This window comes from Mobula birostris, chromosome 9 (genome assembly GCF_030028105.1).
Source record: "Mobula birostris isolate sMobBir1 chromosome 9, sMobBir1.hap1, whole genome shotgun sequence".
In the NCBI taxonomy this organism is placed as follows: Eukaryota; Metazoa; Chordata; class Chondrichthyes; order Myliobatiformes; family Myliobatidae; genus Mobula; species Mobula birostris.
Window position 1 is genome coordinate 2,533,631 of NC_092378.1, and position 18,489 is coordinate 2,552,119.

The window sequence follows — 18,489 nt, forward strand, 5'->3', positions numbered from 1 at the left end:
AAATAACACTATTCTTTGCACTTCTGGTTAGCTGCTAACCACATTTTATTGGCCTTGTATCTGTACTCGGCACAATGACAATAAAGTTGAATCTAATCTAATCTAATAAAGTGACTCTGACAGGAAATGATAAAGTAGTGGTGGTTGGGGTGTGAAGGAGTGGGTTAGTGGGTGGAGGTGTTCGTGGATAATTTTAAGATTATGTCCCATTGTATCAGTCATTTCTGCTCTGGGAAGAAGGTGCTGGCTCCCAGTCTAGGTTTACTGGCCTTCATTCTGTGTAATCCTTAGTACAAAAAACAAGAAGCAATTGACTATTTTTACATTATTTATTAATCATGGCATTTACACTGAGTTTATATTCTTGCAAGCATTAATCTACATTATACAGTACTTCATAACAAAGCATTGATTAATTTAGGCATAAGACATAGGAGCCAGAATTAGACCATTCGGCCCATGACTGTGCTCCACCATTCTATCATGGCTGATTTATTTTCCCTCTCAAAGCTATTTTCCTGCCTTCTCCCCAGGTTCAAAGTTCAAGGTCAAAGTAAATTTATTATCAGAGTATATATGTTTCACCATATTCAACCCTGAGATCCATTTTCTTGCGGGCATACTCAGTAAATTCAAGAACTACAATAGAATCAATGGAAGACCACACCCAACAGGGCCGACAAACAACCAACGTGCAAACTACGACAAACTGTGCAAATACAAATGAGAAAAAATCATAAAAAATAAGTAAGCATCCTCTTGCTAAAGAAATTCCACCTCACCTCCACTCTAAAGGAACGTGCTTCTATTCTGATTCTGTGTCCGCAGGTCCTAGACTCCCCCACTACGGAAACATCCTCCCACGCACTCGATTTAGACCTTTCAATAGTCGATAGGCTTCAAAGAGCTCCCAGCTCATTCTTCTGAACTTCAGCAAATACAGGCCCAGAGCCAACAAATCCTCATGCATTAACCCTTAAGTCCAGCATCATTCTCGTGAACCTCCTTCGGAAGCTGCTTTGAGCTCAAGCAGCATCTGATGTGGCTGGTGGGGTTTTCTTATGGCTGCTGGTGAGGAGCTTTAAATCTAAGCCCTCAGGTCAGGCCACCAGTCCAAGTTCTGGATTTCCCTCCCCACGTCTGCATGGGGTGCTGTCACAGGAAAGCAACATCAATCGTCAAGAACCCCCACCACCCATCACATGCTCTCTTCTTGCTGGTGTCGTCAGGAAAAATGCATGGGAGCCTCAGGACCCACACCACCAGGTTCAGGAACAGTTATTACCCTTCAGCCATCAGGCCCCTGAACCAGAGGGGATAACTTCATTCAACATCACTCATTCCATCACTGAACCTGTGGGCTCATTTTCAAGGACTCATCATCTCATGTTCTTAATACTTATTGTTTATTTATTTATTATTTTACTTGCTTTTTGTTGTTTCTTTGTATTTACTGTGAATGCCCACAAGAAAATGAACTTTGATAATAAATTTACTTTGAACAGTGGGGAATTCAACAGCAAGGTAGCTGAAAACCATCTGCTCAAGGACAATCAGAGATGGGCAGTATATTGTTCAGGGCAAACACTCAGAGCTGTCCTTATAGAGGTGTGCACACTCAGGAGGGGCATTAATAGGGAGAACGCACATGATCTTTCTTCCCCAGAAAGAGGGAACCAAAAACTAGAGGGCATAAAGGTTTTAAGATGAAAGGTTCACTTTATTTGTCACATGTACTTTGAAACATCCAATGAAATCTGTCATTTGCATTCAGATCAACTGAAGGACAAAGCAAGTGAATCTCAGGAAGTGTCTGTACAAACAATGGCAGCCACATCTCGCAAACATCCACGGGGTAGAGAAAAGTTATTTGTTTTCATGGTGTTCTGTGCTCCCCTCTCCCATCCCAGGCACACACTCTACAGTTCAGGTGGGAAAGCACCTGACATGATGGGCAGAATGTTAGCATCAATTTCTTTTGACACAAGAGACTCTGCAGATGCTGGAAATTCAAAGCCACAAACACAAAATGCTGGAGGAACTCAGCAGATCAGGCAGCATCTATGGAAAGGAATAAACAGTTGACATTTCAGGCCGAAACCCTTCAACAGTGTTGGAAAAGAAAGGGGAAGATGCCAGATAAAAAGGTGTGGGGAGGAGAAGGAGGACAAGCTAGGTGATACATAGAGAAGCCAGGTGGGTGGCTATCACCTCCCAGCTTCCTATTTCATCCCCCTCTTCCCCACCCACCTGGCTTCATCTATCACTTTCTAGCTATCCCCCTTCCACTCCCCCCACCTCCTTATTCTGGCAACTTTCCCCTTCCTTCCCAGTCCAGATGAAGGATCTCAGCCTGAAATGTCAACTGTGTATTCCCCTCCATAGATGTTGCCTGACCTGCTGAGTTTCTCCAATGACTTGTTAAATGTTGGTGTCCTGTCAAGGGCACAATGTAACCTTCACATGCTGGCTCTGTGTGCTGGTTTGCTGGTGTTGGTGTTCAATTTTGAGGCCCTCCGTTGGTCAGGGTCAACCATAGTGCTGCATTCCAGCTGTCTACAGGATACACAAGCCAGAGCTGTACAATGTAGAGCAAGCTGTTGCCCATGCAGCACGCTCCCCCTCTCCACGCAGCTGATGAACCCAAAAGGAACTGCAGAGACTGGTACAGTTTTACAGTGCCTCCATCACAGCAACAGTTTCATCAACAAGAGAAGAACGCGCTAGAATTTCAGTCCACTGACAACATTAAGCACAAGGAACAAAAGGGGATGTTTTAAAAAAAAGCATTTGCACTATCAAAAGTAACTACATTTATCTTCAGGTTGCCTGCAATGTCCTGGTTGCTAAATCACAAGGGACCGCCTGAAAGATCTCTGAAAGAGGACTGTGAGAATTATCCCCAGGACCTGAAAAAATAATAAGCAGATATCAGCAAGGAGCAGGAGTACTGAAAGAAAAGGGCTTCAAACAAAGCAGGAAGAGACGTGCTTACGGTAAACAAGGCAATGCCAAAGGCGATTGCGGCAAAGATGTGAAGTTTCGAGTTGATGATTTCCTTGATGGCTTCTTTACAGTCCTGCATCAGAACAACCACAGTCAGGAGGACCATACCGCACAGAAACAGGCCTTTCAGCCCATCTGCTCCATGATGATCAAGATGCCAAATATAAACTGGTCCCATTTGCCCACATTTCATATGTTTCAGATTAGCTTTACTTACAGATACAGTACAGTGTGGAAAACACCCTTCTGGCCCAACAAGCTGCGCCCTCAGCAACCCACCTATTTAACCCTAGCCTGATCATGGAACAATTTACAATGACCAATTAACCTACTTACTGGTATGTGGGAGGAAACTGGAGCACCCAGAGGAAACCCTGGTGATCAGGGAGGACCTACGAACAGGGAGGACCTACGAACTCCTTACAGAGGTGACTGGATCAGCACCTCTGTTGATCTTCAAGACTTAAAGACCATATGACCATTTGAATTGGAGCAGAATTCCACATTCCATCGTAGTTGATTTATTATCCCTTTCAACCCCATTCTCCTGCCTTCTCCTCACAACCCTTGACACCTTGACTAATCAAGAACCCATCAATCAACACACATAAAAATTACTGGTGAACGCAGCAGGCCAGGCAGCATCTCTAGGAAGAGGTGCAGTCGACATTTCGGGCCAAGACCCTTCATCAGGACTAACTGAAGGAAGAGTGAGTAAGAGATTTGAAAGTGGGAGGGGGAGGGGGAGATCCAAAATGATAGGAGAAGACAGGAGGGGGAGGGATGGAGCCAAGAGCTGGACAGGTGACAGGCAAAAGGGGATATGAGAGGATCATGGGACACGAGGCCCAGGGAGAAGGAAAGGGGGAGGGAGGAAGCCCAGAGGATGGGCAAGGAGTTATAGTGAGAAGGACAGAGGGAGAAAAAGGAGAAGGAGAGAAAAAAATTAATAATAATAAAAAATAAATAAATAACGGATGGGGTAGGAGGGGGAGGTGGGGCATTAGCAGAAGTTAGAGAAGTCGATGTTCATGCCATCAGGTTGGAGGCTACCCAGATGGAATATAAGGTGTTGTTCCTCCAACCTGAGTGTGGCTTCATCTTTACCATAGAGGAGGCCGTGGATAGACATATCAGAATGAGAATGGGACGTGGAATTAAAATATGTGGCCACTGGGAGATCCTGCTTTCTCTGGCGGACAGAGCGTAGGTGTACAGCAAAATGATCTCCAAGTCTGCGTCGGGTCTCGCAAAATATAGAAGGGAGCATCGGGAGCACCGGACGCGGACCCAGCCGACTCACAGGTGAAGTGCCGCCTCACCTGGAAGGACTGTCTGGTACCCTGAATGTTGGTGAGGGAGGAAGTGTAAGGGCTTGTGTAGCACTTGTTCCGCTTACCAGGATAAGTGCCAGGAGGGAGATTGGTGGGAAGGGATGGGGGGGCCGAATGGACAAGGGATTCGTGTAAGGAGCGATCCCTGCGGAAAGCAGAGAGAGGAGGAGAGGGAAAGATGTGCTAATATACCCAATGTCTTTGCAATCCAAAATCAGCTAGGGCAATGAATTCCACAGATTCACCACTCTCTGGCTCAAGAAATTCCTCCTCATCTCTTTTCTAAAGGGACGTCCTGATACTCTGAGGCTGGGCCCTCTGGTCCGAGACTTCTCCACTATAGAAAACATCCTCTCAAATACCACTCTATCCAGGCCTGTCAATATTTGGTAGGTTTTGATGAGATCCCCCTTCATTCTTCTGAACTCCAATGAGTACAGGGCCAGAGCTGTTAAATGAACCTTATACGTTAACCCCTTCATTCCCCAGATCACTCTCGTGAACCTCCTCTGGTATCTGGTATCTTTCCAATGTCTGCACATCGTTTCAGAGATATTGTAAGGAGCCCAAAACTGCTCATAATATCCCAAGTCGTGTCTGACCAATGCTTTATAATGCCTCACTTTACACCCTTGCACTTATATGCTGATGCAGGCAAGTGTTTCATTGTACCTCGACCTCACCGTACTTGTGCACGTGACAGTAAACTCATCTCTTGGCTTCACCTGTCTTGAGGTGTATAAGATCACCAGGCCGAGGAGTGAATGGGCAATCTTATTCCCCAGAGCTTTGGATTCAAAAACCCGAGGGCGTAGGTTTAAGGTGTGAGAAGAGAGATTTAAAAGGGACCTGAGGGGCAACTTTTCATCTACAGAGTGGTCAGTATGTGGAATGAGCTGCCAGAGGAAGTGATGGAGGCAGGTACTTAGCAACATTTCAAAGGCACCTGGTATGTGGATAGGAAAGGTTCTGAGGGATATGAACTGCTGGCATGATATACTTTCTTGGTTCCTTCTTCAAAAAGCTCAAATTCATGAGATAGCATCTCCTACATGTTGACCACTCCTAATCCATCCTGACTTTCCAAAAACTTGTATACCGAATATCCTCTATTGAGGACTAATTTGGAGTATTGTGTGCATTTCTGGTCACCTCCTTACAGGGAAGATACCAATAAGATTGAAGGAGTACAGAGAAAATTTACCAGGATGTTGCCTGGTCTTTAGGGCCTGAGTTATAGGGAAAGGTTGAGTAGGTTAGGACTTTAACCTATGGAAAAGAACAAGTCTCGTCGGGATTAAGTCATAACGAGACAGAGAAAGAAAGAGAGAGAGATTGTTACAAGGCGGGAGCCATTTGAAAAGAACAAGTCTCATCGGGAATGATATTTATGATTTTTATTTGAGCCAATAAAAAGAAGGGAGGCTTAAGTGGAGCAGCCATTGTTGGAGTAGGCCTGTGTTAGAGTGGAAGACTTTGGTTCAACAGGCTTTGGCGAGGACGGGCTTGGGCAAGCACAGACAGAGCTTCTAAGTAAGTTTCCAATAGTTTTCATTTTCTTTGTCCGCCAGTATATAGTTAGTGCACTGAGAATGGGTCCAGGGTTAGTGGGATGTTCTTTGTAAGGGGCATGGGAACTCTGGGAGACCGCCAGTCTCCCTGATAACTACACCTGCAAAAAGTGCACCGAGCTGCAGCTTTTTAGAGACAGGGTTAAGGAACTGGAGTTGCAGCTGGACGACTATGAGCTCATACAGGAAAATTGAGATGATAGATTGGAGCCACAGGGAGTAGTCACCCCTAAAGTTGCAGAAGGCAGGTACCTGGGTGACTGTCAGGAGGAGGAAGGGAGTAGACAACTGGTGCAGAGTACCCCTGTGGTGTTTCCCTCACTAATCAGTATACCACTTAAGTTACTGTTTGGCGGTGGGGGGGATAACCTACCGGGCGAAGTAGCAGTGACCAGGTCTCTGGCCCTGTGGCTCACAGGGGAAGAGGAAGAAGAAGAGTGCAGTAGTGATAGGGGATTCTATAGTTAGTCGAGCAGATAAGAGATTCTGTAGATGTGAAAAAGAAACCCGATGGGTATTTTGCCTCCCAGGTGCCAAGGTGAGGGATGTCTCAGATCAGATACACCGCATTTTAAAGGGGGAGGGAGCAGCCAGAAGTTGAGACACAGATTGGTACCAATGATAGAAAAAGGGAGGAGGTCATGAAGAGAGTATATGGAGGTGGGCAGAAAGCTGAAAAGCAGGACTTCCAGAGTAGTCATCTCTGGATAGCTGCCTGTGAGGATATGAATGGGATGACTTGGCAGATGAATGCATGGCTGAGAAACTAATGCAAGCAGCGGGGTTTTACATTTCTGGGTCATTGAGACCTCTTCTGGGGAAGTTATGACCTGTACAAATGTGTCAGGTGACTCATGAACCCGAGGGAGACCAATATCCTCGTGGGCAGGTTTGCTAGAGCTGCTGAGGGAGATTTAAACTAATTTGGCAGGGAGATGGAATCCAGAGTGATAGGGCTGGTGGTTTACAAACAGATGCAGTGTAGGGAGTCTGTGAAGAAGGACTGACAGATGATAGGGCAACATTGCAGTCATTTGGATGAGTTAAAGTGTAATGGGGGCAAAAATTGAAAAGCGAGATGAGTACAGGACTAAAGGTGTTATATTTGAATGCACACAGTATAGGGAATAAGGTAGATGATGTTGCAGTTAGAGATTGGAAAGTACGACGTTGTTGCCATCACTGAGTCGTGGCTAAAAGAAGATCATAGTCGGAAGCTTAATATTGCATTGAAAGGACAAGCAAACAGAGGGGGTGGCATGGCTCTGTTGGAAACAAACTGGAATCAAATCCTTAGAATGAGGTGATATAGGATCAGAAGATGTACAATCGTTATGGACAGAGTTAAGACACTGCAAGAGTACAACCACCCTGATGGCCTCCAAGCAGTAACCAGGATGTGAAATACAAATTACAACAGGTCCTAGAAAAGACCATTAAAAAGGGCAATGTTATAATTGTCATGGAGAATTTCAATATGCAGGATCCCGAGAGAAGGAATTTATAGAATGCATACAAAATGGCTTTTTGGAGCAGCTTGTGCTTGAGCCCAGTAGGGGAAAGGTAATTCTGGAGTGGGTGTTTCGTAATGAACCAGATTTGATTAGTGAGTTTAAGGTAAAGGAACCATTAGGAAGCAGTGATCATAACATGATAGAATTCACCATGCAGCTTGAGAAGAAGATAACAGCAGATATATCAGTACTACAATCAGTAAAGGGAAATACAGAGGTATGAGAGAGGACCTGGCCAAAGTTGACAGGAAGGTCACTAGCTGAGATAAAAATAGAACAGCAAAGGTTAGAATTTCTTGAAGCAACTTGGAAGGTGCAAGATAGATACATCTCATAGACAATTAAGTATTCTAAAGAAAGATGAGGCAACTGTGACTGACAAGGGAAGTCAAAGACAGATTAAAAGGAAAGGAGAGAGCATACAATATAGCAAAAATTATTGGAAGCTAGAGGACTGTGAAGCTTTCAAAAACCAACAGAAGGCAACTAAAAAAGCCATAAGGAGGGAAAAGATGAACTATTAAGGTGAGCTATCCAATAATATCAAAGAGGATACCAAAAGTATTTTCAGGTATACAAAGAGTAAAAAAGAAGCAAGAGTATTTAAAGGATCGGTGGAAAATGACACTGGAGAGGTAGTAATGGGGGACAAAGAAATGTCGACAAATGAAAAAGTATTTTGTACATGAGCAGTATGCTGGAAGTTCGAGAGTTTCAAGGGGCAGAGGTGAGTGGATTGCTATTACTAGAGGAAAGGTGCTTGGGAAGCTGAACAGTCTGAAGCTGATAAGTCACCTGGACCAGATGGACAACACCCCAGGGTTCTGAAAGAGGTGCCTTAAGGAATTGTGGAGGCATTAGTAATGATCTGTCAAGAATCACTACATTCTACCATCGTCCTGGAGAACTGCAAAATTGCAACTTTTTACTCCACTCATCAATAAGGGAGGGAGGATAATTGGTCAGTTAGCCTGATGTCAGTGGTTGGGAAGATATGGTAAAGGATGCGCTTTTGGGGCACTTGGAGGTACATGGTAAAATACCACAAAAACAGCGTGGTTTCCTGATGGGGAAATCTAGCCAGACAAAAATGCTAAAATTCTTTGAGGAAATAACAAGCAGGATAGACAAAAAAAAGAGAGACTCCTCCTCACTGACCATGAATCATCACCTCCTCCTCACTACCAATCACCATCTTCTCCTCACTGTCTATCAGCATCCCCTCACAGACTATCACCATCTTCTCACAGACTATCACCATCTTCTCACTGACCGTCACCATCTCCTGCTCACTGACCATCACTATCTCCACACTGACCATCAACACCTTGACATTGACCATCACCATCTCCTCCTCATTGACCATCACCATCTCCTCAATGACCAACACCATTTACTCAATGACCATCAGCATCTCCTCCTCACTGTCCATCAGCATCCCTTAACAGACTATCACCATCTCCTCCTCACAGACCATTACCATCTCTTCCTCACTGACCATCACCATCTTCTCACAAAACATCACCATCTCCTGCACACTGACCATAATCATCTCCTCACTGACCATCACCATCTCTTCCTCACTGACCATCACCTCACAGAACATCACCATCACTTCCTCACTGATCATTACCATCTCCTCACTGACGATCACCGGCTCCTCCTAACTCATCACCACCATCTCCTCACTGACCATCACAATATCTTGCTCACTGGCCATCACCTTCTCCTGCACACTGACCATAATCATCTGCTCGCTGACCATCACAATCTCCTCCTCACAGGCCATCACCATCTCCTCACTGACCAACACCATCTCCTCACTGACCATCACCATCTCCTCCTCACTGACCATCACCATCTCCTCACTGACCAACACCATCTCCTCACTGACCATCACCATCTCCTCACTGACCATCACCGTCTCCTCACAAAACATCACCATCACTTCCTCACTGATCATCACCGTTTTCTCACTGACCATCACCATCTCCTCCTAACTGATCACCACCATCTCCTCACTGACCATCACAATATCTTGCTCACTGGCCATCACCTTCTCCTCACTGACCATCACCACCTCCTCACTGACTATCACCATCTCCTGCACACTGACTATAATCATCTGCTCACTGACCATAACCATCTCCTCCTCACGGACCATCACCATCTCCTCACTGACTATCACCCTCTCCACCACACCAACCATCACCACCTCCACAATAACCATCACCATCTTCACAATAAGCATCACTATCTCATCACTGACCATCACCATCTCCTCCTCACTGACCATCACCTGACTGACCACCACCATTTCCTCACTGATCATCATCTCCTCTTCACTGACAATTACCATCTACTCGCCACTGACCTTCACCATCTCCTTAGTGACGATCAGCATCTTGTCCTCACTGACCACCACCAACTCTTTCTCAATTAGCATCACCATCTCCTCCTCTTTCACCATCAGCATCTCCTCTTCACTGTCCATTACCCCCCTCCTCACTCACCAATATCATCACCCCTCACTAACAATCACCATCTCCTCACTGACCATCATCATCACTTCACTGACCATATCGCCGCACATTCCAGTTTGAGGTGAGTGGGGCATGCTCCGTGCTGTATCTCCAAATAAATACATAAATAAATCATTCAACAAGGAGGATCTTACTGTGTATGTCTGGCTGCTGCAATCGCTGCTTCCTTGGTCACAACAGTCCATCTGGGAAGGGAAGGTGCATCTGTTAGTCAGGACCTCAGAAGAAGCAATACCATCAGTACAAACTCACAGGACTCAGATTTGGATTCAAATTCAAAATTCACATTCATATTCACATTCAGGTTAAGGTTCTGGTTCAGATTCAGATTCAGAATGAAATTTAGATTTAGATTCAGATTCACATTCACATTTGGATTTGGATTCAGATTCAGATTCAGATTCACATTCACATTCACATTTGGATTTGGATTCACATTCAGATTCAGATGGATGTGCCTCATGTACATTGAAACATACCGTGAAATTCACCATTTGCTTTAACAACCATCACAAACAAAGGATGTGCTGAGGGTAACCTTCAAGGTTACTGCACATTCCAGCACCAACATAGCAAAACAAAATAACTTAACAATAAAACAAGATCCTTTCCCACTTTCCACCCACTCTCACACACTTACACACTAACACACACACACACACACACACACACACACACACGAACACACACACACTAACACACACACATACACACTAACACACACACAGACTAACACACACACACACACACACACACATACACACACACACACACACACACACACACACACACACACACACACACACACACACAGTGGCAAAAGAGGAGACCATGGGCCAACATGTCAGAATGGGAATGGAGATAAAAATTAAAATGGTTATCCACCAGGAAATTCCTCCTTTTTTGGATGGAGTGGAGGTGTTTGACAAAGCAGTCCCCCAATAAAGGCCATACCTGATCCTTGGTCACTGAGTTGTTGTGAGCAGAAGGGATTGGGGAACATTCAGCCACAGCAGCAGGAAACCATGAAGGACACATCTCTTTCCTCCCCTGAGCACAGCTGGAGAACAAACAGGGGAGTGGCACTAACTGGAGAGCGCTTTTAAAGAGCTATCACTGGGACAATGGACCAAATGGCTTTCTGCTGCTGAGAGACACTGGGGCAACTTTTCCAATCTTCTCTAGCTGCCAGGACAAGGTATGGTTCACACCTTCATTCTGAAAGCAGACCGTCTTTGATCACTTCTCCTCACTGGGAGCTGGAGCTCTAGGGAGAGATTCTACCTACCGTCTTCTGCAGGGCATTGAGTAAGCATTTGAGGTCAACATCGCTCTGATTTTCACTGCTAGCGGTCTTTGCGTAGGCATCCTGCAGTTGTTTAATGACCTAGGTGGATAAGAAAGAGAGGTGCTTTGAGTGCTGGTTTGGTGGGTGTGGAGATCTTCTATTGTCTCACTCAGCTTGGGGTGAAAAGACCAACAAACATCTCATCATCCAGATCAGGTTACAGAACAAGGAGGAGGGTGTGAGGGGATAGGGTCGTGGGCTGAGCTCAAAGAATTCAAGATCTGTAGCCACACGATCACAAACAAAGCCCAAACAATACCAGTGTTCAGTTCTGGTCGCCTCATTATAGGAAGGATGTGGAAGCTTTAGAGAGAGTACAGAGGAGATTTACCAGGCTGCTAACTGGATTAGAAAGCATGTCTTATGAGGATAGGTTGAATGAGCACGGGCTTTCGTCTTTGGAGTGAAGGGGGATGAGATGTGAGTTGATAGAGATGTACAAGATGATAAGAGGCATAGATTGAGTGGACAGACAGAGACTTTTTCCCAGGACATAAATGCCCAATGCAAGAGGGAATAATTTTAAGATGATTGAAGGAAAGTATAGGGGGCATATCAGAGATAGTTTTTTTTACACAGAGATGGATGCGTGGAACACATTGCTAGGGGTGGTGGTAGAGGCAGATACATTAGGGCCATTTAAGAGACACTTAGATAGGCAAATGGATGATAGAAAAATGGGGGCTATACAAGAGGGAAGGGTTAGATTGATTTTATAGTAGGTTAAAAGGTCGGCACATCATCATGGGCAAAATGGCCTGTACTGTGCTGTAACGTTCTATGTTCTGCGTAATTCTACTGCGGGCCACCAACATACCTGATCTTTCTGTACAAACGCCCAGATGGCTACTCCCATTTCAATCAGAAACAGCAGGGACAGGATTCCGAGGTACTGAAAGAGAGAGAGAGAGGGAATGTGGCTCAGAGACACGGATTCTGTGTAACTTCACACTCTGTCTATGCAAAGGAGATCCTGGACCGATCCCAAACCCACATTTCACTGGACTGTAAACCTGAAAACCCTGACCCACAGAAGCATTGACCCACACAAACCCTGACCCAGCTCAATGAGCCATACCAACTAGCAACCCACCAATTTAACTCTAGCCTAGACACAGGACAACTTTAAATGACCATTTAACCTACTAATCAATACGCCTTTGGAATTTGGGAGAAAAGCAGAGCACCCAGAGGAAACCCACAAGCACACAGGAAGAACACACAAACTTTCTTATGGGAGACACTGAAATTGAAGTCTAAACTCTGAGGCCACGAGTTGTAATAGATTCGATTTAACTGCTATGCTACCCTGGCACCCATAGCCATGTGGGTTTCCTCTGGGAGCTCCACTTTCCTCCCACATTCCAAAGACATTCGGGTTAGTAAGTTTCATGGGCTATGGGGATATATACAGGGTTGATGGCATAAGACGTTAGCACACACTAGATGGGCTGAAGGGCCTGTTTCTATGCTGTAGAGCTCTATGACAGGCAGGTTTTTTTCCTAGAGTGGAGATGTCAAATACTAAGGCATCTTGCGAGACCATGGATCTGTGCCTGGAATGTCTTCACTCTCCAGGGCGCAGGCCTGGGCAAGGTTGTATGGAAGACCAGCAGTTGCCCATGCTGCAAGTCTTCCCTCTCCACGACACCGATGTTGTCCAAGAGAAGGGCATTAGGACCCATACAGCTTGGCACCAGTGTCATCACAGAGCAATGTGTGATTAAGTGCCTTGCTCAAGGACACAACATGTTACCTTCAGGTCACTAGTCCAATGCCTTAACCACTTGGCCATGTGCCCACTGTTAAATGCTATTGCTCAGTATTGAGTACAGGAGATGGGATGTTATGCTGAAGTTATATATACTATTGGTGAGGCCTAATTTGAAGAATTATGTGCAGTTCTGGTCCCCTACCTACAGAAAAGATGTAAGTAAGATTGAAAGAGTACAGAGAAAATTTACAAGGATGTTTCCAGGATGTGAGGACCTGAGTGATAGGGAAAGGTTGAATAGGTTAGGACTTTACTCCCTAGAGGAGAGTGAGGGAGATTTAATATATGTCTACAAAATTATGAAGGGTTTAGATAGGGTTAATTGAGGTAGGCTTTATCGACTGACATTGCATGTCAATAGAAGTGGAGGTTATGAGTTAAGGATGAAAGGTGAACTGACGGGCAACTTCTACACTCTGAGGGTGGTGAGAGTGTGGAACGAGCTGCTGGCGCAAGTGCTGGATGCAGGTTTGATTTCAATACTTGAGAGAAATTGGGAGAGGTACGTGGATGGGAGGGATCTATGGTCCAGGTGCAGGTCAATGGGACGGCAATGATTTGGATGATGGAACTGATGGCTTTGCAGATGATACAAAGATAGGTGGAGGAGCAGTTAATCTTGAGGAAGTGGAGAGGCTACAGAAGGACTGAGACAGATTAAGAGACTGGGCAAAGAAGTGGCAGATGGAACACAATGTTGGAAAGTGTATGGTCATGCACTTTGATAGAACCAATGAAAGCATAGATTATTTTCTAAATGGAGAGAAAATTAAAAAATCTGAGGTGCAAGGGGACTTGGGAGTCCTTGTGCAGGATTCCCTAAAAGTTAATTTGCAGTTTGAGTCAGTGGCGAGGAAGGCAAATGCAATGTTAGCACTCATTTCAGGAGGACTAGAATATAAAAGCAAGGATGTAATGCAGAAGCCTTATCAAGCATTGGTGAGGCCTCACTTGGAATATTGTGAGTAGTTTTGGGCCCCTTATAAACAAAGGATGTGCTGAAACTGGAGAGGGTTCAAAGGAGACTCACAAAAATGAATCCAGGACAGAAAGACTTGTTCTATGAGGAGTGTTTGATGGCTCTCGACCTCTACTCACTGGAACGCAGAAGAATGAGGGGTAACCTCATTGAAACCAATGTTTCCTCTAATTTTTAGTAGTCAGTGTGTGCAAAAATCTTAAGTCGTGCAAATTTTTTTCCTGTGACAAAAGTATGTGTGCACTGAATGCACACATGGCACAGTTTATGTAGGTTTACAAAATATTTGACAGGAAACTGCACAGAATAACAACAAAATAACATACATATTTAAGTCACTCAATTATTTTTTCCCTCTCCTGTCTTTGGTATTTACCCATTCTTTGTAAACTCTATCTAGACTAATAGAACTTCCATCCAATTGATAGCTTTTGATTCTCATTAACATATCCAAATGACATTCACCTGAACGGTTTCTCAGCTTGTTTTTGATTTGATTCATTAGGCTAAAACCTCGCTCATAGTCCGCACTAGACGCAAGAAAGGTTCCCCCAATGTCCATCAATTGTGCAAGGTCACAAAACTGTTCATTGTGAAGTACAAATGCCACCATTTGAGCAAAGTTTGAAATCAGTTTGGATTTAATTTTTTCTTGCACGGAAAATTTGAAATCATTAAGCTGTCTAACTGTTACAGTATTTTCAGCTAGAAAATCATGATATTTTAGACACAAGGCATTAACTTGTTCATTGCCAAATGTGAAGTCACAATCTGCAATTGCGGAGAAATCAAAAGCTGACCGTTCTTGTACCGCATCTTCAGGAAACCTTTCTTCCAAATGAACACAAAGACTATTTATAAAAGTCAACATAGAACTTGTATCTACTGTGACGGTTTCTTCACGTTGTTGGCTTAGCAAAACTTTAACTTTGTTACTCCATGAAACATTGTCTCCCAGACACTGCTTTCTTATCTTGTTAATTTTGCCTTGCGCAGAATGAAGTGAATCAGTCGGTGTCAGGCCGCTCTTGCAGAACCTTGCGCAGTAAAAGACATCACTTAAAACCTGTAAAGTTACTTTGTATGTGGTGTTTATCAATTTCTTGTGACAGTATTTACCACAGAGTCATTTCACTGATCTTTTTCAATAAAAACTTAGTACGCTAGCTACAAGATTTGTAACAGATCTTTGTAAATTTTACGATATGAACGCTGCCGCCGTGATGCAGCTGTACAAACCAGAACAGGAAAGGTGAGGTGACGTAAATTAGTGACGTGCATTGTGGTATTTGAAAAACCAACTAACTAGTTAACAGAAATATTTAGCTAAAAGATTATTTTCAATAAGTATAATTATTAATTACTACATTATTTTAGGTAACTAACCTTTTGTGTGTACATTAATTTCCTTTGTGCACTGGTTGAAAAACATCTGTGTGTGCGCACACGCGCACAGCTTCAAGGGAACATAGATTGGAACCTATCGAATATTGAAAGGCTGTGATGGTGTGGATATGGAGAGGATATTTACTATAGTAAGGGAGTCCAAGACCAGATGACACAACTTCAGAATAGAAGCGCATCCTCTTAGAACAGAGATGAGGAATTTCTTTAGCCAGAGAGTGGTAAATCTGTGGAACTCATTGCCATGGGTAGCTGTGGAGGCAAAGCCATTGGGTATATTTAAGACAGAGGTCGATAGGTTCTTGTTTAGTCAGGGCATGAAGAGATACTGGGAAAAAGCAGAAGATCGGGGCTGAGAGGGAAATTGGATCAGCCATGATGAAATGGTGGAGTAGACTCGATGGGCTACATGACTTAATTCTGCTTCTATATCTTATGGTCTTATGATTATTGCAAGCAGGTGTTTTTCCACTGGGAATGGGTGAGACTAGAATTAGAGGTCATGGGTTAAGGGTGAAGGTGAACATGAGGGGGAACCTCTTCACTTAGAGGGTGGTGAGAGTGTGGGATAAGCTGCCAGCAGGAGTGCTGGCTGCAGGTTTGATTCCAACTCTTAAGAGAAGTTTGAATATGGATGTGGATGGTAGGATTATGGAGGGCTATGGTCCAGGTGCAGGTCAGTGGGGGTAGGCAAATGAATAGGTCTGCATGGACTAGATAGGCCAAAGGGCCTGGCTCTGTGCTATGGTGTTCTATACTAGTGCGCATAGCTTGAAAGAGAGGAGAAGTTTACACAGAGAGAGGTGAGTGCCAGGTGAATAGGTATGACAGTGATATTCAGACAGACGCACAAACAGGCAGGGAATGGAGGGGTATGTTTAGGCAAATGGGATTAGATCAGATTGGCAAAATGGTCAGCACAGGCGACAGGTCGAATGGTCTGTTCCTGTGTTGTTCCATGTTACACGTTCAATGTCTAGTCCTCTCATCACAGGATTGGTGCAGAAATTGCCATTCACCCTCTGAGAAACTACAACAAGGTCCTCAACCACTGTATAAAACCACAAAAAAAAGTTTGCAGAAGCTTGTTAAAAGTTGCTTATCTGACAAAAATTCCTTAGCCAGAAGGTGGTGAATCTGTGGTATTCATTATCAGAGACAGCTGTGGAAGCCAAGTCATTGGGTATATTTAAAGTAGAGGTTGATAAATTCCTGATTATTAACAGTGTCAACAGATTGACTACCGCTCAAAGGGTTCTCTCCTGAGATGGGGTCTCACTAACCAGGTTCTCTCCCGAGATGGGATCTCACTAACCAGGTTCTCTCCCGAGATGGGATCTCACTAACCAGGTTCTCTCCCGAGATGGGATCTCACTAATCAGGTTCTCTCCCGAGATGGGATCTCACTAACCAGGTTCTCTCCCGAGATGGGATCTCACTAACCAGGTTCTCTCCCGAGATGAGATCTCACTAACCAGGTTCTCTCCCGAGATGGGATCTCACTAACCAGGTTCTCTCCTGAGATGGAATCTCACTAACCAGGTTCTCTCCTGAGATGGGATTTCACTAACCAGGTTCATCATTCCTCAATGGGTTAATTAGTTCATTGATTGAGGTGTAAGTATTTTAAAAGGAATAAATGAAAAAGGTGAGAGGGACCCCCCCAATGGTATGGCCCACCTTATATAGCTACAGAAACTCCACATCTATATACGGAAACACCAAATCTATCTACAGAAACTCTACATCTACCTACAGACATCTCCACATGTATCTACAGACACCTCCACCACTATCTATAGACACCGCCACATGTATCTGCAGACACCTCCAAAACTATCTACAGATGCCTCCACATCTATCTACAGAAACTTCTGATGAACAGAACCTACTGCCATCTCGATAAGCAGGGCAACACTGTGAGGATCATATTTTTTGATTTCTCAAGTGCCTTCAGTATCACACAGCCTCATTGCTGGGGGAAAAGCTCTATTTAATGCAAGCTGGCACTTCCATTGTATCCTGGATAATGGTCTACCTGACTGACAGTTAGTGCAGCTTCAGAGCTGTGCGTCAGACGTGGCTATAAGCAGCACTGGGGCCCCACAGGGGACTGTATTGACTTCTTTCCTGTTTACCCTGTATACCTCTGACTTTAGATACAAGGTACATGTCATCTGCATAAATTCTCTGATGACTCAGCAATAGTTGGGTGTATAAAGGGAGGACGGGAGGATGAACACACGGCCCTGGTGGAGGACAGTCAAACGGTGCAAGCTGAATCATCTCCTTTTCAACTTCAGTAAGACAAAGGAGATGGTGATGGACTTCAGGAAGCCTAAGCTTTGCATTGCTCCCTGTTGTTGTTGATGGTGAGGGCATGGATGTGGCGAGGACCTATGTGTACTTGGGGGTGCATCTGGATGACAGACTTGAGTGGAACACCAACACAGAGGCTGTGTACAAGAAAGGCCACCGTTTCCTCTACTTCCTGAGGAGACTGAGGTCCTTTGGAGTATGCAGGCCTCTCCTTCACATGTTCTACCAATATGTTGTCACCAGTACAATCTTCTATGTAATGGTGTGCTGGGGCAATGGTATCAACACGGGTGATGCCAACAGGCTGAATAAACTGATTATAAAGGCTGTCTTTGTTATAGGAGACAACCTGGACACACTGGAGGCTGTCGTAGAACAAGGGACCCTACAGAAGATCCTGGCTATCCTGCACAATGTTTCTGACGGTTTGCATGTCAACTTTGCTTAACAGAGGAGCACTTTTAGTAATAGATTCAGACAACTGTGCTGCTCCAAAAAGCGCTCTATGAGGTCATTCTTACCCTCGGCCATTAGGCTCTATAATAAGTCAACCTAGAGCCGGGGAAGTGATGACCCTCTCCCCCTCCTGTTAGACTGTTTGAGGTAACTTATTTGTTTCTTACTTCTCTTCCAATATTGTATATTTGTATATCTGTGCATTTGTAATGCTACTGTGACATTGTAATTCCCTTTGGGA

At 44.4% G+C, this 18,489-nt stretch overlaps 1 protein-coding gene across 1 annotated transcript in view; it reads right to left on the reverse strand.

Annotated features, from left to right (window-relative positions):
• Positions 1–329: 329 nt before the first annotated feature.
• Positions 330–18,489, reverse strand: part of LOC140202478 (CD9 antigen-like) — a 43,355-nt gene continuing 25,195 nt past the window's right edge. Inside the window, exons 4-8 of the mRNA XM_072267362.1 lie at positions 12,134–12,208; positions 11,257–11,355; positions 10,103–10,153; positions 2,996–3,079; positions 330–2,909 (exon numbers count right to left, since the gene is read on the reverse strand). Of these exons, the coding sequence (XP_072123463.1) occupies positions 2,847–2,909; positions 2,996–3,079; positions 10,103–10,153; positions 11,257–11,355; positions 12,134–12,208 (372 nt within the window). The 3' untranslated portion in view covers positions 330–2,846. The remainder of the gene's footprint in view (positions 2,910–2,995; positions 3,080–10,102; positions 10,154–11,256; positions 11,356–12,133; positions 12,209–18,489) is intronic.